Source organism: Peromyscus maniculatus, chromosome 1 (assembly GCF_049852395.1).
Source record: "Peromyscus maniculatus bairdii isolate BWxNUB_F1_BW_parent chromosome 1, HU_Pman_BW_mat_3.1, whole genome shotgun sequence".
Lineage (NCBI taxonomy): Eukaryota > Metazoa > Chordata > Mammalia > Rodentia > Cricetidae > Peromyscus > Peromyscus maniculatus.
Window position 1 is genome coordinate 113,482,396 of NC_134852.1, and position 23,841 is coordinate 113,506,236.

Genomic DNA, 23,841 nt, shown 5'->3' on the forward strand with positions numbered 1-23,841 from the left:
TCTCTGACTGTTTCCTACATTTAAGACTTTCTGGCTCTGCAGAGTCCAGGGAAAACTGGATTACTACAGGGAAAACCTTGAACTACTCCAGGCCCTGTGAGTCTCCTCTCATGAGATTAGAACTCGGAGCCTAGGCTGGCACAGGTACTATTTCACAAAGGTTTTTGTAGCCATAACCAAATTCTCTCCCTGTAAGACTTGTTCGTGCCCCAGGACAGCCAGACTTCAGCATCATTTTACTTACTTCAGAACAGAATTAAGTACATTTTTACTGTATGTAAGAGAGAAAGGAAAGGGTAAGGAGATGACCCAGTGGGTGAGAACACTTGCTAAGCAAGCAAGAGTATCTGAGTTTGAATACATAGCATCCATGTAAAAGCTGAGCATGGGTGAATGTGCCTGTAACCCCTCTGCACTAAGAGGAAGAACAGAGACAAGTGTGTTCTGAGAGCTCCTTGACTGGACAGTCTAGTTGAAACAGCAAGTGTCAAGTTGGGTGAAAGACCCTGTTTTCAAAAATAAGGTGGAGAACAATAGAGGAAGATATCAGAGATCCTCCTTTGGCACTCACACACTTGCGCATGCGTGTACACACACACACACACACACACAGAGAGAGAGAGAGAGAGAGAGAGAGAGAGAGAGAGAGAGAGAGAGAGAGAGAAACTGATTGGCACAGGCACAGGCATGCATTGCAAAAATGAGAAAAGGAAGAAAGGAAGACAATCAGGAACGATGTTGAGCATTTCTACATTATCTTCTCCTTGAGACCCAATCTACTAAATTATTGACCACATAGATGTTGGAAGCAGGAATGGAACTGGTATATTGGTCTGTCTCCAGAGTATTTTTCATTTTCCTTTTTTATTTTGATACAGGGTCTCTTTATGTAACCCTTGATATCCTAGAACTCACTATGTAGACCAGGCTGGTCTTGAACCCAGTGAGATCTGCCTGTCTCTGTCCTGCAAGTGCTGGGATTAGAGACCTTGTTTTCAGAGTCTTGACAAGAATGACTGTATACTGGTGTCTGTCTACCTGGTTCCAATCACAGAGTTAATTTGCAGAGAAATTCTGTGTCAATAGCTTCCCACTTTAATTCTTCTCTGCTGCCATTCTGGGCCTTAGAAAGCTGTTTGGTATGGCAGCACCTGCTGATGCTTCTTTCTTCTTTTTATATGAATAGAGTCTCAGTATGTAGCTCTGGTTAGCCTGGAACTCCCTATGTAGCCCTGGCTGGCCTGGAATTCAAAGAAGTCTACCTGCCTCTGCTTCCCGAGTGCTGGGGTTAGAGTTTTAGATTGTTTGGTTCATTTTCTTCCTTTTGCATTGTCCAATACACAAAATACAAATGGAGCCTCCTCAATTCTTTCCAAGATAGAAAATGGAAGAAGCAGGCTAAATAGAGGGTTGTTTCAAGAGGATCGAAAGACAGGTTCTCTTATCTTCCAATATCAGGGCCAAAGAATTGCACTAGTTAACTTTCCATCTTTGCAGATAAGGAAGTTGAAGTGTGACAGAGCAGGCCACACAGTTGAAGCTGAAACCCTCCTGAGTCCTAAATTGGCACTCGTTTCCTTCTACCTTGTATCAAGTTGTGGAGACGGCAGTGAAGTATGACCGGCCAGGCCTGTCACTAAGTACAAAACCCAACGTCTGTAAACACAGGAAATGGGCTGGGATGAGGTTCAGAGGGAGCAGCAAACTTTGCCAAGTTAGAAGTGTTCAAGGGTTTCCTGTCCATGCTGTTAACTGTCAGAAATCTCCAGAAAGGAAAAACAAAGCAAAAAAACCAAACCACTAAGAAGGAGAGTATAGTCAGGCTAGATTTGGCTTCTACACAGGCCAACCTGCTTGTTTTACTGATGAGGAAACCAAGAGTCCCCCAAAAGAAGTAATTTGCCTAACTCAAACACAGAATTTAAGAACACTTAGAAACCACTGATTTGGTTTATTTCATTTCAAAGATTAGAAACCTGAGACTCAGAGAGGGCAAGCACCTTACCCAAGGCTACATATTAAACAGTGGCAGAGCCAACACTGTCACTCCAGGCTTCCACTTCAGAGCAGGGTGCTTCCCACTGCTCAGGACAAATAAATAACTTGGAATGATCACCAGAATCGCTATTTTATCCCTGGAAAAGGTACACCAGGTCAGGAAACTGAGTTACAAGCAGGATATGTTAACAGCTAATGAAGAAAGCCAAACAAAGCCCATCTAAAGGAGTCAAATGAACGTGCTCTTGCTTAGGACACTTGGAAAAGCAAGAGGCAATAAATAAACAAAGAAATAAAAATTGTGGCTATTTTAGGAACTCAGAATCCAAGCAAGAACAAGCAAGGCAGGCGGATAGAAAAGCCTAACACATTGCCAGGCATTGGTAGTGCAGGCTTGTAATCCCAGTATTCAGGAGTGGAGGGAGAGGATGAAGAAGTCAGGGCCATCCTTAGCTACATAGCAAGTTTGAAGCCAGCCTGCGCTACATGAAACTGTTGAAAGTGAGAAGAAGAGAGGAGAACAGGACAAGAGAGGGGAGAAGAGAGGAGAGAGGAGAGGAGGAAGTAGAAAGAGAGAAAGGCACGACAGAAATGTTAAAGATAATCCTGGTTTGCTGTCTCCTTCCTCTGTCATAGGCTACATATTCAGAAAATATCATCTCGCATACATCTCTCGGTTCAGCAGCCCACTGTGTTGGTAATTCAGTGACTGTAGACTACTGGGTCCCATTGTCACCCATCTGGCTGGTGTGCAGAGGAGTGACATTAACATACTGCCTGACATATCATATACATTTATTTCTCACATGGCTCCCCAAGGCAAAGATTATGACTTCATTTAACAGATAAACTAAGACTTAGACAAGTCTCTTGCTCATGGTCCTAAACTTATTACTACATATATATGGCAAATCTAGTATTCAAATGCATATACTCTTATCCAAGAAATTTTTACCAAAATTTTGCCAATGGTGTAATGAATGGATGTGGTCCCTGAACTAAAGGAGTCGAATTATAAAAATACAATTATCTAATAAGTGTTATTTATTAATTGTTTCTGCTTTTTTAGATAGTATCTTATGTAGCCCAAACTAGCCTTGAAACTCTTGAACTTCCTGCCTCAACTTCCCAAATTCTGAAATTCCAGGTACATGTCACCATGCCTAGCTTAATAATTTTCTGATATGGGAATATATAGCACTTTTTCCTAGCTAGGGTCTCATGTAGGCCAGCAAGTCTTATATTCATTATGTAGCTGAAGATGATCTTGAAGTTCTGACCTTCTTGCCTCTGCCTCCTAGGGCTGGGATTATAGACCTATGACACCACTCAGGGACTAACGCATGCTAGGCAAGCACTCTACCATTTGATCCACATTTTCAGTTCTCCACTATACTTTTGAATACATTTTGTTCTTGCTTTATATATTTGTTGATTTTTGTTTGTTTAAGAATGCCTTGTGTTTTGTGTATTGGGGACAAAGTCTCAGTATCCTGGCTGTCCTGGAACTCACTAGTTCCAAGCTGGCTTTGAACTCATGATCCTCCTGTCTCTGCTTTCTTAGTGCTGTTATCACAAGCAGGTGCCACCGTACCTGCCTAGAGCTCATCCTCTATACCAGTGGTTCTCAACCTTCCTGATGCTGGAGCCCTTCAATACAGTTCCTCATGGTGTGGTGACCCCCGAGCATAAAGTAATTTTTGCTGCTACTTCATAACTGTAATTTCGCTACTATTATGAATCATAAAGTAATGTAAGTATCTGTGTTTTCTGATGATCCTAGGTGAAAGGGTCATCCAACTTTGATCCCCAAAGGGGTTGTGATCCAGAGGTTGAGAACCACTGCTGTATAATGTTTACCTCTAAACACAATAATATGTCATTTTAATGAATATTGATAGGGAAGTCAAAGCTATGAAAGACATTATAGGAACAATTGATATTTCTGGGTCACCCATATTATATAGAGACTGTATAGCAGCTAAAAAACCAGAAAGGTCAGAGGAGAAGATCACCTAGGACCAGGCTATTGTAGCTTATTCCTCTAGGGACAGGACCCTTATGACAAAAGATGGGATGGTAGCCAGAGTCCTCCTCTAGCCTTGATCAGGGCGTTGTCACCTCTAATCTTCAGAGCCTTCTTATCCAACATCAGCAGTCCTCACGACAGTCCAACAAGTCAGATGAGACAGTCCTGATCCCATTTGACTTATGGAGAGGATGAGCCCCACAGAGCAGCAGTTATATGTTAATAGCTGGTAACAATGTGAGGAAAGGCTTTGGCTTCTATTCTTTCTACTAGGTCACCAAATAGGAAATCTAAAACATGGTAAAAAGGCGATACTGAGGAAGAGTTGACTTCAATATTTCTCTGGCCATAGTCTTCTCATTTTACTATCACATCATCCCACCACCCTTCCTCTCTTACCATACACACATATGGAATCCTGTCTACTTAGGTATACCATGTTCCTTGCTTTTGTGTCTCCAAAGGCCAGTTATTCAGAGAAATAATCAGGCACAAAGCCTTGGATGCTGTTGTAAGCCGTGTCCTCAGGGAAACATTCTCCTCCATTAATTCATCCATAGCATACAAATCTTAAATCAATTAAAGAGAGTAATGCTAAGAAAGGAAAGACCAGGGTTACACCCATGAGGAGAGAACTTTTTATTTTATCTTAAATTGGTACCAAAGACAGAATTTGGCCCTAGACTGAGGTCTGCCTTTGAATCAACTTTATTGGGATCTTAAGATCCTAACAAGAAATAAACGACTGGAAAAAAAAATTCCACTATTAATCCACTTGTGAATTCATCTTTTCATTCTTCATATTGATATCTATTCAGTATACCACCTATGTTATAGTAAGTTCTAAAGCCACACAGTTTTAGTAAACTCTGCCTTCAGAAAGTGTATCTTGCATTTTGCACTTCATTGTAGATAAAACCATTCTTTGATAATTTTTTTATGTGAACCTGTGTATAATGACAATCTGGTTTTTTTGTTTGTTTGTTTGTTTTCAAGCCTTAGGGTATGATTGTGTATTGAGAAGAGGAATAGATGGAAAGTTGTGTTTTATTTGTTCCCTTGTATTTTTTCATTCATTCTCCTTTTAATTGGAAATGATTTTTTTCATACAATATATTCTGATCATGGTTTCCCTTTTCCCAACTCTTCTCGGATCTTTTCCACCTCCACCCATCCAACTCCATGACTTCTTTTTAGAAAACAAACAAAAACAAACCAGAATTTAAAAAAAAAGACAGAAAAAAAGCAACACACACACACACACACACACACACACACACACACACACACACACACACACACACCATAAAAACACAAAACTGGAGATCATAATATATACAAAAAGGACCTGTAAGGTAAAATAGGCCCAAAGCAATATGAGACAAAAAAAAAAATCTCCCAAAATACCATTGAGTTCATTTTTGTGTTGGCCTTCTACTGCTGGGCATGGAGCATGCCCTTAAGTCTGGTTTATATACCTAGTGAACCTCCATTGGAGAAAACGTAATTTTTCTTTGTAAGTGGTTGTCAATTGGAAATAAATTTTTTACTAGGGATAGCAGCTCATATCCATTTCTTTTTCTCTGCACTGGGATACCATTTGTCTTGGACCCATGCAGGCCCTCTGCTCCCATAGTCACTGTGAGTTCATGTGTGCACTGTTTTTGTTGTGTCCAGGAGAAAGTGTTTCCTTGGTGTATCCCCTCTGACTCTTACAATCTTTCAACCTCTTCTTCTGCATGGCTCCCTGAGCCCTGATGGGAGGGGTCTGATGTAGACATCCGATTTAGGATGAGACACCTAAGGATAATGGAATTTTCCCAAGTTCCTGCCCTGAGAAAATTCCTCCCAGAGTCCTGGGAAAGACGCTATGTATGTCGTGGGGTATCTGAGGGAAAGGAATCTACGTACAGTATGCTCTTTTGTCCGTTTACTTTATTCCTTTATGACAAAACTCTATTTATACAGCTTCAGTTCTGTCTTGACATTCAGCTCTGTGCCCAGTTTTCCTGTCCTCATAATTTTAGTAAGCTCCTATGCTTTTGACCTGATCTTCATCCTCTGTTCCTTCGTCCTCCATCCTTCTTGGATCCTTATCCCTGGCCCTGATAATATCTACAGGAGATCTGCTTTACTCTCTACAGAATCTCTGTCCTCTCCTGTCTCTGGCCATGCTGTTTTGTGTCTGCCTCTGGAATTCTGCTCCAGTCCTTACTGCACCTGGTTAGGCAAAAAGCCCGGTTGTCCTCAGTCAATCTCACAGCCATGCCCCTAGGCCTTAAGAAAGGGGATGGTCTGAGCTTCATTTGCACAAGAAACAAAGCTATGCATCTAGGAGCCTGCTTGTTTCCTAGGCTCAGCAGGGGAGGTAGTACCTAGTGGAACAGTATCTGAGAAGCTTAGCTGTTTGCCAAATGGTCTGGAAGTATTTGGGTACACAAGAATTTCATAGCAGAAGACAGCTGAAATATTAAGGCTGTATAACACCAAATATTCCATGATAAATGGCTTCCCATTTGATGGACCCTTTGTGGATCAAAGTATAGCTTTAATACACAGCCGAATCTCTATAATATATTCTTACAGCTTGAAAGAGACACTGATCTATGAGCATAGAAGAATGCCATTGGGAGTCATTTAATTGCTATGTTCCTTTAGCAGATCAATAGTATTTGCCCTAGGACCATGGCCTATCTAGTCTCAGGTTCTTGGCCATTTGAACAATTCCTGACATGGGTTCCAACTTATGTAGAGGTCCATGAATCCAATCAGATATAGTGGTTGGTTACTCCCACAACATTTGTACCACCATTGTACCAGCATATCATGTAGTCAGGCCATCTTTGTAGATTGCAGGGTTTTTGTTTTTTAAAATAGATCTCACTACATAACCCCACTGGCCTGGAATTCTGTATGTAGGCTACCCTGGAACTCATGACAATCCTACCTCACCTTTCCAAAAGTTGGGATTGTAGGGATGTGCCACCATGCCTAGGCTTTTCCCTATTGATTCCAGGAAACTTTGTTACTATTTTGTTTTAGAGATGTGAGTTAGCCTGAAGCTCATCCAAAAGTTTATCAGCAGTCCAGTAGTAAATAATTTTAAGGTAAAGCAGAATGGGTGCATCAAGAAAAAAAATAATTGGGGCTGGAGAGATGGTTCAACAGTTAATAGCATTGGCTGTGTTTGCAGAGGACCCAGGTTCAATCCCAGTACCCATATGGTAGCTTACAACTATCTGTAACTCCTGTTTTAGGGTTTGACTTCCTTTTCTAGCCTCCACGGGCATCAGGTATGGATGTGGTACACATACATATGTATAGACAAATATTCATACACATAAAATAAATCTTTAAAAACAATGCCCCATTCTTCTGCTTCAGCCTACTATCTTTAAGAAACGTGTTTATTTGAATTTCTGGGGAGCCAACCCAGGGCCTTGTGTATTTCTATCACTTAGCTACAGCCTCAGCTCTTTTTAATTTTTAAGAGAAAATGAGTCTTAAGAGGAGAACCTAAGGGGTTGTTAACCTCAGTGGCTAACAGCACTTTCTGCTCCTCCAGAGCACCCAGATTTGTTTCTCAGCATCCACTGGCAGCTGGCAACCATATGTAACTCCAGGTCGAGTGTTCTGACACTCTATGGCTACCACAAGTACCAGGCATGCACATGGTACACATACATACATTTAGGCAAAATACTCATAAAATAGACATAAATAATTATTGGAGTAAAAAAAAGAACAAGCTAATTGGCAGGTAGGTCTCTGAGTTTGAGGCCAGCCTGATCTACATAAGGAATTCCAGGCCAGTTAGAACTGCGTAGTTAAGACCTGTCTGAACAAAACAAAACAAAATGAAAAAACAAACCCAAGACAAGCTAGTTTTGCTTTTATCTATGAACTATGAACTATGTGGTTTGCTTGCAAAATCTTAAATAGAAATTCGCATTAAGCTATATTTTACAGCTACAAAAAAAAAAAAAAAAGTTCCTCCAATAGGTTAAGCAACTGTTTGGGCTAGTATAACAAATTAAAGAGTCCTACATAATGATTAAATGTGGCTTGAGCTGGTTTAGCCGAGGCTGGTCTGGAACTCACTGCAGTGCAGGCTAGCCTCAAACTCACAGCAAACCTCTTCCTTTGTCTTTCCAAATACTGGGATTATAGGTGTTGTTAGAATTCTGCCCTTACTCCAACTACACATGCACAGTTCAGGGTCTTGTGTCTTACATCATCAGTGGGCACTGGCGACTATGTGTGCACAGCGTGGTCACACAGTCTGCGCCTTAAAAAAGCCAGACTCAGACCCCACCCTCTCTCTCTCTCTGCTCTGCTCTGCTCCCCCCCCCCCCCCCCGCCCATCTTTCTCTCTCTGCCCTCCACACATGCTCTTTCCCAGGCCTGGTCCTCCCCCGTCCCCTTCCTCCTAAAAAAGCTGTCTGTAACTAGGTAGTTGTGGCCGTGGCTCATGACCTTTCTGCCGGTAACCAGTGGCGCCACCAGCGCCGCTTATCAGACCTTTCAGGTGAGCTTCCATGCCTGGTTTGCCTTGAGTCCGTTTAGTTTATATATATAAATTAGCAGAATTTGTCTTATGTGTCCAAATTCTCAATCTGGAATAGGGCCTTGTTATGTCTATTTTCCAAAAAGGTTTATCTTATTCTTAGCTCTAACTTATATTAATTCCTGTTCTTAGCAACAATTCTCTGTCTTTAAATCTTCAGTTCTACCTTTGATGTAGATTCTATCTACCTAGTCTGTCTTAGCTCCCTTAATTCTTTTCCAAAACATTTACTATCTACAATGTGCTTAAGTGGAGACAGATGCAAGTCCGGTTTTTGCTTTGACCTTGTCTTAGTTACATTTTTATTGCTGTGAAGAGACACAATGACCAAGGCAACTTATAAAAGAATGTATTAAAATGGAGTCTTGCTTACAGTTTCACAGCACTGGTGAGTCCATATTCATCATAGTGGGGAGTATGGTGAGAGGCAGACATGGCTCTGTAGCAATAGTTGAGAACTTAAATCTGATCCATCAAGCAGAAGTCAGAGACATACACATACACACATACTGGGCCTGCCTGGCAGGGGCTTTTGAAATGTCAAAGCCCATCTCCAGGGACATATTTCCAACAAAGCTATGCCTTCTAATTCTTTTCAAACAGTTCCATCAACTAGACACCAAATATTCAAATATATGGGCCTATGGGGGCCATTCTCATCCAACTACCACAGACCTTTAATATTAAATGGGCAATTGTAACAAAAGAACATGATAATAATCAAATGTTTATTATATGTTGTACTCTAGTTGAAGCACTTTGTATTAAATTTGTTTAATTCTCACAACCCTATGAAATAGATACTATTTTCTCATTTTACAGATAGAAAGAGAGGCAGAGATCAAATAAATGTTCTAGTTATAATAAAGAAGCACAAGGCCTTTAAGAGCATAAACATAGAATAGGGATTCACATGAGGCAATCAGTGGGTGCTAAAGGGCTGTTTTTGTCTTGAGACAGGAGCTAGACTTGTATCCTAACCTGATGTCAAACTTGTGACAGGCTTCCTGCTTCAGTTTTTGAAGGTTTTGAAGGAATTATAGGTATTCACCACCATACTTGATATGCAATAACTACCACTGTATGAAATTAATTGTAATAACTATTATAGGACTTGAGAATTCCATCAATGAAGATGTGTTTTAGAAATAAGATTTTACAGGCTGGGGAGATGGCTCATTGGTTAAGAGCACTTATTCTTCCAGAGGACCCAAGTTTGTTTCCCAGCACCCATGTCAGGCATCTTACAACCACCTGTAACTCCAGTTCCAGGAATTCTGCCTCTCACTTCTGAACTCTCTGGGCACCTGCATACACAGACACATAAATCAATAAATCTTCAGAAAAAATAAAAATTTCACTGAAATGATTATAGATTGACATGGAGTTTTAAGTAGTATGGAGATATCATTGGGAAACATTACAGTTTTTCTCCACAGTATCATTTTGGAAAAACTTTGATATAATATTACTACCAGGGTATTGACATTTATACACTCTACTGATCTTGTTCAGGTTTCCTGGAGAAAGAGAAAGAGAAACACACACACACACACACACACACACAGAGAGAGAGAGAGAGAGAGAGAGAGAGAGAGAGAGAGAGAGAGAGAGAGAGAGAGAGAGAGAGAGAGATCTGCAAAGGCTTTTATTCAGCAGAACAAAATCCAGTAGATTTAAATTTCAGAAAAATTATGATTACTTCTTGATAAGGGATGAGTCCGAATGAAACTGAAACAGATACAAAGGGATCATTGAGCAAACTATTGTGGTTATCTAGGGCATTGAGGCCTCAATTAAGCTCTCTTCATAGGGATGTGCTTTCCTATAGAGGCATGACCTTCTGAAATCAGTTCTGACTGGTGGGGATGAGAAAAGCAAGTCTGTGAGGAGGCTCAGGCACACTTCATTCTGGATGGCTTTCACTCGGGAGGCATTCTGCAGTATACTGAGAAAAGCCATGGAAAAGTTACTCTTAAGCTGCAACTGCTTCTTTAGAATTATCATCTTGAATGCAAAGCTTTTCAACAGACATTCTTGGCTGTCTTCTCCTAGGAGAAGATGAGGGTCCCTTTACCTCTTATTGTTTGAATAGAAGTTTGTGTGGGATAGAAAAACAATGTGAATTTCTCCCTAGTTCTTGTCTCTTGTGGAATTTAGTGTAGACTATAGTCTCTGGTGAGCTAGTGAGCAGCACATCTCGGAGATTTGAGGCCATCTTGTTGCTATGGAAATTAGAATCTGCATTGTTTTTACCCCATGCTGTGGTGTGCTTGATTCTTCAGTATTAATGTCATTGTGCTTTTGGTGCTGTTGTGACTGGGACTTGATAGTTGTTGGAACCAGCCTCATTTCTGAACCTGGAAGGGGTATATAATCTTAGCTGGTCCACTGATGGGTTAAACATATTTTGTGGGCACTGTGCAAATTCCCTATCTGGGCTGGTCCTTAGGTCCCTAACACTTTGTTAAAACTTTTCCCAGTAGACATCTGTCTTGAGTTGTCTTTAATTATGTTTTTGGCTATCCCAGTCTCTGATGAGTGCTGGCTAGGGCACAAGAATGTTGGGTCAACCTCCAAGTCAGGGAACTTGGGGTGGTTTTTGAACAAGTGTGTTGATTTAATTCCTCTGGGGCTGGCTTGTTTCTTGGCATAGACAGCTTTAGCATATAAAGACCTCTAGCATGTGGTACCCCAAAGCTGGGAAAAGCAAATCTTCAAAGAATGTATACAGTTTTAGGTTGTTCCTACATTAGGAATTGTGTTGCCTAGTACTTGGCTAGATACAGGGGAACACTAGAAAAATCAAAGGTTGCCCTTGTAAAGCAGAACACAGAGAACTGATAAATGAACAACAAGGGTGTAGGTTTACTGCTTTTCAAAGGAGTTCGCGATTTTTCAGATAAAATTAATCCTGCCTAATAGTAGCTGATACTTGTAATCCCAATACTTAGGAGGTTGAGAGAGGATTGCTGTGAGATACATATTGTGTTATATTGGATGCATAGTGAGTTTAAGGCTAGCCTGGGCTACCTAAGACCCTGTCTCAAGCAAACAGACAAATAAACAAAACAAATAAGAGGGTGGGTGAAGAAGAGAGAAAAATTAATACTTAGGAGTAGTAATCAATGTATTTGAAAGTTAGAATTCAAAGGAGCACATTTACCCCTTCTGTGATTCAGAATGTATTACAGGAAAGTGTTAAGTGAAATGCTGAAACAGATATGTATGAGCACTGAACTGGGGGCAGATACTTTTAATTCAGTCAGGAAGAGTACAGAGACAAAAAGCCAGGAAAATGTGCTGCCTAGCAATAGTTACAGTCTTGTGAGAGACTGAGGAATAGGCAAAGGCAATTAGAATGCACCAGGAGCCCATGTCACTGAGGTCATGGCCTGCTTGGTAGGGACCACCTGTAGGGATTAACCATTTTCTTTCTGAAGAAGACTTCGGGGTTTTTTGTTTGTTTGTTTGTTTGTTTCTCCTGAGACAGGGTTTCTCTGTGTAGCCCTGGCTGTCCTGGAACTTGCTCTATAGACCAGGCTGGCCTCATACTCACCTGCCTCTGCCTCTGAGTGCTGGGATTAAAGGCACATCACTACCACCTGACTGAAGAAGGCTTTTTGTGAGAGCAAAGTTTGAAGAAAATACCAAGGAGAGGAAGAATGTAAATATAGAGGCTAAGGAGTAGCTGAGTAAGTGAACGCCTCCTTGAGGAGAAATGGTGACGATTTCTCTTCCAGCCCACGATTCGATTTCCTGTCCTTTCATAGAGGGGGCTTCCTTGGCTATTGTTCCTCTTTCCTCTTTCTTATACAGTACCAGAGACTAAGTGTTCTTCTCTAGTGACTTGTCAACGTGTTTCTAAAACCTAGTAAGAAAGGAACTTTTGGCCAGTTTTTTCAGAGAGTAAATTTATGGTCAGTGTTTGGATTAGGTCTTCCAGGTTTTTGGTGTTTTTTTTTTTTTTTCAAAGCACTGTACTACAGGCATACGCAGATTGCAAAGTAGCCAGAGGAAATGGTATTCAAAGGCAAATGGTATACAGACCAGAATATCCTGCAAACAAGCAGTAAGTCAACTGGGTGAGAAAGTATGCAAGGGTCCTAGTTATTGTGTGGGGCTTCCTTTTATGGTCTAGAAAGAGTCTGGTGATTAGGAAGCATAATGATGGTGGTTCTCTGTTTTGGTTGACATACTGCATACTGGCCACTTTCACCTCCATCCTCTACAACCCCTGTGGGGGGCCCCCCCATTTCCTCCTCACAAATCTCTCTTTCACTTATCTATTTTTTTAGTTTTATGACTCACCAAGATTAACCAGGGCCATCTTTGTAGCTGTAAACCTGGAGCTATTTGTTGGAGCCTGGTACTCTCAGCAGTGGGTATACAACTGAAGACAGTGGTTCCCTTTCTCAGAATCTATCAGTAACCTATAGTTCAGAGGTAAAGGGTAGTGTCTCATGAGCCCCTCGCCTTTCCTTGACTTATTGGGTGTTGTGTGGGCCCAGTGCAGGTTACTGCAATGATTTAATTGTTAATGATTTAATTGTTAATGAGTTAATGACTACAAGAGTTGTACCAAGTCTAGAGAATAGCATTTTCAGCCCTTCACACTATCTTTTGGCCTTTCCAAACTTTCTGGACCCTCTTTCACAATGTTCTCTGAACCTTAGAGAGGATGGTATAAATGTCTTTGTCCTAGTTAGGGTTTCTATTGCTGTGAAGAAACACCATGACCATTAACAGCTCATATAAGGGAAAACATTTAATTGGGGTTAGCTTACAGTTTCAGAGGTTTAGTCCATTATCATCGTGGCAGGAAAGCATGGCAGTGTGAAGTTAGACATGATACTGAAGAAAGAGCTATGAGTTCTACATCTTGATCTCCAGACAACAGGAAGTGAACTGTGTCTACACCAGTGTAGCTTGAGCATATGAAACCTCAAAGCCCACCTCTACAGTGACCCACTTCCTCCAACAGGGCCATACCTACTCTAACAAAGCCACACATCCTAATAGTGACATGCCCTATGAGTTTATTGGGGCTAATTACATTGAAACTACCACAGTTTCATTTAGGGCTGGGCCTGCAACCACTACTGCTTATTCTTTGTATCTTGGGCAGCCATGATTTTCTGCATTTACTGCTATTCATTATAAGGAAAAACTTCTCTGATTTAGGCTGGAAACAGCTATTGTCTATAGGTATGAGCATAGATATTTAGAAGGCAGTTTGCTGCTTTGTCAATTTAGTTAAACATCAGTGTTTCCAGCTTGAGCCTATGACCTCCCTAGACCTGGGTTGTTAGCTGGGCTTGCAGTACTAGGCATAGGTTGTCTACTCAACACCCCAACCCTACCCTTAAATCCAACCAGAGGGAAGTTGGTAATGCCCACCACAGTCGAGCCCCTATTGTGCTGGTAAGCATATATTGCCTGGCAGTGCTGCTATTTTGAGATGGGGTTTTGTTGTGTATTTTTGGCTAGCCTGGAACTTGCTGTGTAGACCAGGCTGCCTAACTTGTGGTGATCCTCTTGGCTCTGCCTCCCAAGTGCTCAGATTATAAGTGTACCACTGCATGTAGCATGAATCTTAAAGGGTCTTATTAATAAAAACAAACCCAGTGCCAGTTATTGGGGTGAATGCTGGAAGATCAGAGAAGCAGAATAAGCCACAGCCACCTCACATTGCCAGTTCCTCGGCTGGTCCTGTTTCCTTAGACTGGAAGCCTCTGAGTCTTCATCCAGAATGAATCTCAGCTGAACTGTTTGTTGCTCAAAAGCCTAAAAACTTAACCAGCTCTAGTTCCTGGTCCTCATGCCTTTCCTCATATACCTTTCTGCTTTCTGCCATCACTTCCTGGGATTAAAGGCGCGAGTCACCATGCCTGGCTGTTCCCAGTGTGGCTTTGAGCTCACAGAGATCCGGATGGACCTCTGCCTCCCAAGTGATAGGATTAAAGGCGTGTGTGCCACCGTTTTCTGGCCTCTATATCTAGTGGCTGTTCTGTTCTCTGACCCCAGATAAGTTTATTAGGGTGCACAATATTTTGGGGAACACAATATCACCACAACTGCACCTAGATAACTTTCTGGCCTTTTAATATACCAGGTATACAAAACCCTGTGCTGAGTTCTCATGGGCTTTTACCACTTGTGTTACCCTCCCTTCTGTCCCCACTGTCTTTGATCTGTACTTCAAGTTGTGCTATCTTCTGCTGCTCTAGTCTTTCCTACCTTAACATATCTGTATCTTTGTAATTAATATTCTGTGCTCATTCTTAAGAGAGGGAGAGGGAGAGAGGGAAAAAGAGAGAGGGAGAGAGGGAGGGAGGGAGGGAGGGAGGGAGCTTTCCCATGCAGGTTTGTGAGGAAGGCAGAGGTTGACATCAGATATCTTCTTCAGTTACTTCTCTGACTTACTTTATTTATTTGTTTGTTTATTTATTTATTTATTTATTTATTTATTTATTTATTTATTTATTTATTTTCTTAGATAGGGTCTTTCACTGAACCTGAAACGTTGGAACTGAGCTGAACCATTTTTGGTTAGACCAGCTGGCCAGTAAACCCCCAGGATCCACCTGACTCCTGAGCTTCGGGGTCATAGGCACACGCTACCATAGCCAGCTTTTTAAGTAGATGCTGGGGTCTGAACTCAGATCTTCATGCTTGTGCAGCAAGAACTTTGCTGAGCCATCTCCTCAACCTCTCTTCCTTTAGTATTTTTGTGAGCAAGCACCGTATTTTCATCTCTGTTTGAATTTCTTCACCCAACAATTTCTTACAAGAATTCATTTGTCCATTTGACAAATGTTTATTTAAGCCCTACCTTGGTACTATGGGCTTCACTAAGTGCTAATTATTGGTTTGAAGCCAGGAATCAGCCAAGAATAAGACATCCAATATTCTTGCCACCATGGAACCCCAGTATTTAGTGGAGAAGGCAAGTAATTACAATTGGAAAAAGTAAATGAAAAGTATATATATATACGTGTGTGTGTGTGCGTGTGTGTGTGTGTGTGTATGTGTGTAAATTTTTTTTTTCTTTCTGAGACAGGGTTTCTCTGTGTAACAGCCTGGAACTCGCTCTGCCTTCCAAGTGCTGGGATTAAAGGTGTGTGCCACCGTTGCCCAGCACATATGTTACTTTTGAGAATATAGTATGTGGACCTAATGCAGTTTGGAAGGGAGGGTGTGACAGGGAAGATTTTTGAAGAAAAAAGTATTTAACCAGAGAAAGGCAGTTCGAGTTAGGGTTTGCAAATTAAGGAAGAATGAAGAATCTTTCACAGATGAAGAATTCTACTGTTTGCAAATTAAGGAAGAATGAAGAGTTTCACAGATGAAGAATTCTACATAGTTCTCAACTTTGAGTATTACCATGTATTTGAGACAGGGTCTCACTATATGGCTCTGATTTCACTATGTAGACCAGGCTGGCCTTGAACTAACAGAGTTCTACCTGCCTCTTCCTTCCAAGTGCTGAGATTAAAGGCTTGTGCCATCATACCCTCCTGATGCAGCTACTTTAGAAAACAATTTGAAAGTTTCTTAAAAAGTCAAACATACTTCTTTCATATAACCCAGCACTTCCACTTTTAGATACTTTCTCAAGGGAAATGAAAGTATATTTTCATTTAAATACACATATACAAGTGTTCATAGTAGTTTTGTATCAGAAAAAAACAAAACAAAACAAAATACAACTTGTGAGTGGATAAGCAAATTGTAGTATATCCGTTTAGTAGAATGCCACTTGACAATTAGAACAAGCTACTTATTGGTGTAGAAGTATGATTTAATTTTAAGCATGCTATGTGAAAGAATCCAGACACAGGACTGGGGATGTAGCTCTGTCATAGAGCTTTTGCTTAGCATGCAGTTAGAATTAACCCTGGGTTAATTCTCCAGCACCAGAAAATGAAACAAAACATAGAACAAAAACCAACAAAAAACCCCAAACAATAAGAATTTTGGAGTTTATCTTAATAATGAGAAGCAGGGCTGGGGAGATGGTTCAGAGGTTATGAATGAACCCATGCTCTTCTTGCAGAGGAACCATGCTTGTTCTCAGCATCTGTGTCAGGTGGCTCACAACAGCGTACCGTTCTGAAGTCTTGGCCATCCTGGAAGTTGTGGTGCTCCCCCTACTTCTGTATTCTGGGTGCTGGGATTACAGACGTGTGCCACCATTCTGTTTTTGATGAATGACCCCTCAGAGAGAAGTAAGCTTGGTCAGAAGTCAGAGTTTTGAATTTGAGGTCATTACTGTCAATGCTGCTTGGAAAACTGAAGCCAGTGCCAGTTTTGTTGGGAAGAAAATCTCTAAAGCTCTTCTGAATTCCTGCCTCCTGCTGAGAAGAACTGAGTCTCTTCTTGGACATGAGGACATAGTGTTCTAACAAGTGCAAGGACATCTCTGACATTGGCTGGGTTGTGTTCACCCCAGTGACCTGATCTTTCTCCTTGGTGGCTAAACTTGCTATGTGTTTCGTTGGGGTTTGCATAGTGTTTCTCATCTTCTCACCACTAAATCTGTTCCCATCCTTAGTCTCCACATTTCTATTCAGTCCTTTCATCTACTCTACCCTACCCAATCTCCACTTTAGTTTCCCTCTGAAACTTCTGGTACTTGGCCAAATCTGAGAGTCTTCCCAGGGCTAGCTCTGTCAGTCTTAGACTTGTGGTCTCTTTCTGAGAGCAAGGGTTTATCCATTCATTCAGCTAGCATTTGCTGATCTCATGCTTGACATGGAGAATGTTAGCAGTGATGACAGACTGGACTCTCGGGAATAAAGTGAGTTAAACTTGGTTCTTGCCCTTTTCTGGATGTGGCATGTGAACAATGCAGAACATGAAAATTCATATACTAGAACTATGTACAAAGTGCTTGGAAGCATGGAACAGTGAGCAGTAAATGACTAATTCTGCCTGGGGGAGAGAAAGAGATTTGGACATTTGGGAAGGAACTTTGGAATTTCCTCAGCCATAATAATAATAGTGAGAGACTGCTTATGTCTTATAGGAGTCAGTTCTCTCATTCTGTCGTGTGAGCCCCAGGTATCAAACTCTGAGTTCCTCCCTGAAGGTTGAGGAGTGAGACTAAAAGCCTTTTAACCTTGCCTTGGCCTTTCTTAGGACTAGGTCCCATCCTGAAGCTGCTTAGAGATTGTATTAGTGTATGCCATTAGCATACAAAAGATACTTTTATCCTTTGAAGAGTACCAGGATTTTAAGAGATGTATGCCTGAAAATAGCAATGAAGACTGTGTGTGTGTGTGTGTGTGTGTGTGTGTGTGTGTGTGTGTGTATTCCAGTATGATAAGTGAAAAATCATTCTTTCTATTAAATTGTGTCCCTTCAGTACATGCTGCTTAGTGTTCTGTGTCATGAAATAGGAAATACACACGAAGCTCTGCTTCATGAGGAAGGTTGTTGTTGGTTATCTCATGGGAGAGCACCAGAAAAGGGCATCACATCCTCTGGAAACTGGACTACAGATAGTTGTTAGCCTCCATGTAGGTGCTGGGAATCAAACCCCAGTTCTCTGAAAGAACAGCCAGTGCTCTTAACTGCTGAACCATCATCTCTCCAGCTCTCTCCAGCTCTTTAAGACAAGGTCTTATCCTATATTTCAGACTGACCTGAAACTAGAGGTAAGCCTCCTGCCGAAGTTCTGTGATTGTACACCTGAGCATTAGTACCCAATTTGACATTTTCTTGAAAGTGAATGAAAGGAATGTTTTACTTGAAGAAAAACAACTGATGATATTTGCTGCCAATGGTAATATCCCAGTGTTTAAGTGAAAATTAACTTTCATAAACTTTGTATTAGTTACTGTGAGTTTGATAGCTTCCTGGACTAAAAGCTTTCAGATGAAGTTGGTGGTAACATTAATGATTTTGATTATTTTGATTTTGTCTGAATAGAATATGTCAACATTGGGTGTTTTGCATAACTTAGAACCAAGAGTTTCCAAATGAGCTGTGTAGCATATTATAAAAACATGCATGTATGAAAGATTCATTCAAAGTACAAGATAGATCAAAGAATATGAATGTTACAGAGTACAATATGTTCATCCATGTAGTTTCTGATTTCATATTACAACTAGTCTTTAAACTGACCATGTGTCAAGTTTGGGTGTAAAATCAAAGAAGAGCCATAGTTTTTATCTGGAAAAGCTATTAAAATAACTCCACCCTTTTCCAGCTACATGTCTGTGTTTTGATCCTCAGTGAAAACTACATTACACCAGCAGAAATGTGAAAGTCGATAACAAATTAGAGTTGTGTTCTGTTAAGTTAAATGTTAAAAAAATTCTTAAAAATATGAAATGATCCTCCTCTTCTCATGAATTTGTTTTCATAAAACATTTAAGATAGTCTCATGTATCCAGTATGGCCTCAAATTCAATATGTAGCTAAAGATGACCTTGAACTTCTGATCTTCCTACTTCTTCCTCCCTGTGCTGAGATTACAGGCTCTGTGAACTCTACCAACTGAGCTGCATTCTCCAGCCCAGAAAACATAATTAGCTTTCATAAAGCATGCTATTTTCCTTAATTTGTTAGATACTTATTATTCTCTAATTAATAGCTAAATATAAATATTTGTTTTAATTTTCTTTTTTTCCATTTACTTGTTTACTTATTTCTTTTCTTCTTTTGGATTTGAGTCACAGTTTCATGTAGTCCAAGCTGGCTTTGAGCTCACTGTATAGCTGAGATAGATTTTGAACTCCTAATCTTTCTGCCTCCATCTCCCAAGTGTTAGAATTGCCACCATACCTGACTTCTTAAAAAAAAGAAAAGAAAAATATATTAGTTATTATTATCAGTGTGTATATGGTATGTATGTGCACATGCAAGCATATGTCTAGGCTTGTACATGCCATGGCTCATGTAGAGATGAGAGGGTGAAACTTTTAGAAGTTAGTTTTCTCTGTCCACTGTGGGATCTGGGAATTGAACTCAGGTCATTGGGATTACAAGCAGGCAGTTTTACCTGCTGAACTATCTTGCTGGCCCTTTGTTAAAATTTCTAATGTGGCAAATATCAAATAGTTCTTTTGGATTAAAAAGTTTAACTGTATACAGAGTTCCTGAGACCAAAAGTTCAAGAACTTGGGCCTTGTTCTTTTGCTTCTAGTTATTTTCTTTTGTTCCCCTTAGAGTTAATATTAAGGTATTCTTTAACTTAATTTAATTTTACTGAGCATCTTAACAAGAATCTAGATTTTGGGTTGCTGCTGGGGACATGCCAAATGTAATTTGTGGAACATGTTGAACAGACAGTTGCAGCACAGTGTGGTAAATGTTACTAATAGATGCAAATAAATGTGGTAAGATTTCAGGTCATTGTTAGAGTTGTCTACTCACTTCCAACAGGGCTTCTTAAATCTTTTCCACTTGTGACCTCTTTATGCTTGAGATATTTTATATAACCCTAGGTATATGTAACCTGGGTTCAATTCCCATCACCTACATGATGGCTCAGACCATCTATAACTTCAGTTCCAGGTGAGTGAACACTCACTTCTGGCATCTGTGGGTACCAAGTATACACACTGGGCACAGATATTCAGGCAAAACATCTATACTCATAAAATAAAATAACAAGAAAGCAAGAAAGAAAAGAAAAGATTAAGAGCCTGGGCTGGGGCTTCATTGGTGGAGAGCTGGGTTAGCATTCATAAAATTCTGGGTGCTATCCCCAGCAACCACACAAACTGAGCTTGGCGATGCATACCTTTTACAAAGCCAGACATTGTACTTCCCATCTGTGATTCCAGCTTGGGGGAGGCAGAAACAGTAGGATGCCTGGGACTGGCTAGCTACCTAGCCCACCCTGTCTAAAAAAAAAAAAAAAAGGCTCACAACTGTAATTCCAGCACTCTGGAGGCAGAGGTAGGTGGATGTCTTTGAGTTTGAGGCCAGCCTGGTCTGCATAATGAGTTCCAAGTCAGCCAAGCTACATAGTAAGACCTTGTCTCACTCCCGCTTCACTCTTCCCAAAGTCTCAAATCTGAGCTAAGGTATTTTCAGGCAAGTGTTCCTTGATGTTGTGTGGTGGATGTGATGGCCTGTACTCTGTAAAGTCAGCATGTTGTGTGTTCAGAACCAAGGCTGCAGTGAAGTTGCACAATACAATATGATAACACCTCATATTCATTGTGCATTTTATTTTCAGTTAATTTTTGGTCATTGCATGTTCAAAACCTTTTACTGTTACCACCTTTTGCTTTCTAACTCCCACATTAAGTTATGTGACTGACAATTTAAGAAGCTATTACTTATGTGATAGGACTGGTTAGTCACATTCAGATCAAACTGATTCTTCTTTGTTTGAGTCTTCTTATTCTGTCAGGAGAAATAAGTTATGTGAAGATGGAAATAATCCACTTGCTGAAATGGAAGAAGGAAAGAATACTAGGAATTGAATATCAGGTTTATTACTTATTTTATTTTATTTTTTGGTTTTTCGAGACAGGGTTTCTCTGTGTAGCTTTGGAGCCTGTCCTGGATCTCACTCTGTAGCCCAGGCTGGCTTCGAACTCACAGTGATCCACCTGCCTCTGCCTCCCAAGTGCTGGGATTAAAGGCGTGCGCCACCACTGCCCGGCAATTACTTATTTTTAAATAAAAAGTTTTTAACATAAAGACAGGAACTCATGTTATCCAATCTGGCTTTGGTTTCCCTATGTGGTCAAGATTCCCAGTCCTCCTGGTCCTACCTCCCAAGTTCTGGTATTCTGCCTTGGCACCACCGTGCCCAGCCTGAGAGGTATTTTAATACCTACAGTTTAATGTAATTCTCCCAAAAATGCATGTAGCAGATTACTACTTCATTTTGCAGATATGAAATGGAGGCTTGAAGGAGTTCCATCAGTTATCCAATGTCATACAGCTTATAATTGATTAAAGATAGAATTTTGGTGTATGTGTTTTTGACTCTAAGTTCAGGGTGCTTTCATTGCAGTAAAAAGATATTGCTGAATGGGTGAATCTCTTAAGGTATTCAAATGCCTGTGGGAAACTTTGCCTATGTGGAAGATGTAGAAAAGGTCTCTGGAAGGACAAGGCGGCAGCTTAGGAAATGCTCAGATGAAGGAGTTATTTGTAAATTTTGGCTGACATGATTTTTCTGGATACAATTCTAACGCTATGTGGGACATCAAACTTTTGTCCTCTCTTAGCCTCATCCCTTTAATCCTCTATGCCAGATGATGCCAGCGGCAAAGGTCACCTGTCTGTCTCATCAGGTTACATATCAGAGCCTGCTGTTAGAAATACAAACTTCTTTCATTTGCCGTAGGCCTTTGGGAAAGATGCTGGCTGACCTCAGGAAACCAGTGATGACCAGTCTCGAGACCTTTTGTCATTAGAGCTTGGTAAACTATTTCCATTATTTTTAAAAGTCTACTCGAGATGTATAATACTTATGTAAGCATTATATGTACCTCTAGTGACAAGGTGAGAGACTGAGTCCCTAGAGGATGGGAGGAGGGGCTCCTATGGGTAGGCTGCAGCAGGACTAAGAGTAAATCTGGAGACTGGAATGGAGGACAGGAAGGACAATAAAGGCCACCTACCTGATATCAGAGGTTTCCCTGGGGAGCCTGTGGTTGGTATTATATGTATTTCTAGTGACAAAGTAAATAAAAAGAAAAACTATACCGTTTATTCAGATGTTGGAACTATTGTTCTACTACTAGAAAATTATGTTAATTTATATTTGTTTATTTGACTGATTAAATTATGTTTAAAATAATGTATTTTCTTGATTATTAGTGAGTCCAAGGTTTTTTCATGTATATGTTGTCCCTTTGATTTTCCTCTCTCATTTGTGAGCTCTTTGTGTTCTTGTCTATGTCCTAGAGTAGACCTAGTCCTATGCTAGACTTGTCTGCTGGAGAGCTATGAGAATGATTAAGCATTTTTTCTGTATGGGCAAGCATTTTCCAAGAAATGGGTGAAGGTTAGATGATACACTTCCACCATTGTATATATAGTTGATTAAAATGCTTGTATGAGGAATCAGAGGCTGGAAGCTAAGATTGCTGACGTAAGAAGATGGCGGAAGCTGAGTGGCAGCTCTGAGTAATGTTGTCCTTTGCTTTCTCCATACAGAGTTTTGCCGGATTGACAAGCCCCTGTGCCACAGTGAGGATGAGAAGCTCAGCTTTGAGGCTGTCCGCAACATCCATAAGCTGATGGATGATGATGCCAATGGTGATGTGGATGTGGAAGAAAGTGATGAGGTAATCTTTCTTACCTTTTAGGGCTCTTCTCTCTATGTGTGAAATGATCCCTGAGAGCTGCCTAGAATAATCCATATGGGAAGCTAGTCTCCCCTTATTGCCTCCTAGGAACTTATTCCCATCAGGCAAGATGACACCGGGCAGAACAGCTCTCTGTTTGCTGATTGGTGAATAGCTTAACACTGACTTAACTATTTGGGAGGGGAGGGGATAGCCTCTATAGTTTCCCTGGATCTTTAATGTGATCGATGTGGAAAGGGAATATTAATCTGTATTCAGTCTTCTTTTGGCATGTAAAAAGAGAAAGCAAAATAGTCAGATCCCACCTTCTGGGGTTTTATACTCTTATTTGAGAGGAAGAAGCAAATCTTAGCATGGTCAGTCTAACTTTCAAGATGCAGTCTATGGGAGCCAGTTAATAAGAACTAGAAAAAGAAATCTCTTTTAAAAGAGAGAGATATGGTAGGGGCCGGAGAGACAGCCCAGAGGTTAAGAGCACTTGTGGCTCTTACAGAGGACCAGAGTTTGGTTCCAATCACCCACATGGGGGCTTACAACTGTCTCTAACTCCAGCTCCAAGGGATCCAACACCTTCCTGACCGCAACAGGCAAATGCAGCAAAACATTCATACACATTAAATAAATAAATCTTTTTTTAAAAAAAGTGATATACCAGCACTTGGGCGGCAGAAGAACCGGGAGACCAACCTGGTCTAAAGAGTGAAACCCTGGCTCAAAAAAGGAAAAAAAAAAAAAAAAAAGCGATATAATCTCTTTGCAGATATAAAATCTGCAAATTTCTGGGTATCTTTGTCAACGCTCCTCCTTTTTTGTGTTCTCTTGAATTGCTTTGTCAAAGAGGGAAGGAAGAAAATGTTCTCTCTAGAGGAATGTTACCACAGCAAAAATCTCATCAGCACAAACTGTTCTGAAATAACACAAAAGCTGTCACCCCACTTTCTCTGTACAGTGGTGTG

The 23,841-nt window shown here is 40.7% G+C and overlaps 1 protein-coding gene across 7 annotated transcripts in view; it reads left to right on the forward strand.

The window, feature by feature from the left end:
* Positions 1–23,841, forward strand: part of Stim1 (stromal interaction molecule 1) — a 180,167-nt gene that overhangs the window by 79,407 nt on the left and 76,919 nt on the right. For all 7 annotated transcript variants that reach the window (XM_006993315.4, XM_015986841.3, XM_076548655.1 and 4 more), the window contains one exon: positions 22,734–22,864. In XM_006993315.4, coding sequence (XP_006993377.1) covers positions 22,734–22,864 — 131 coding nt within the window. The remainder of the gene's footprint in view (positions 1–22,733; positions 22,865–23,841) is intronic.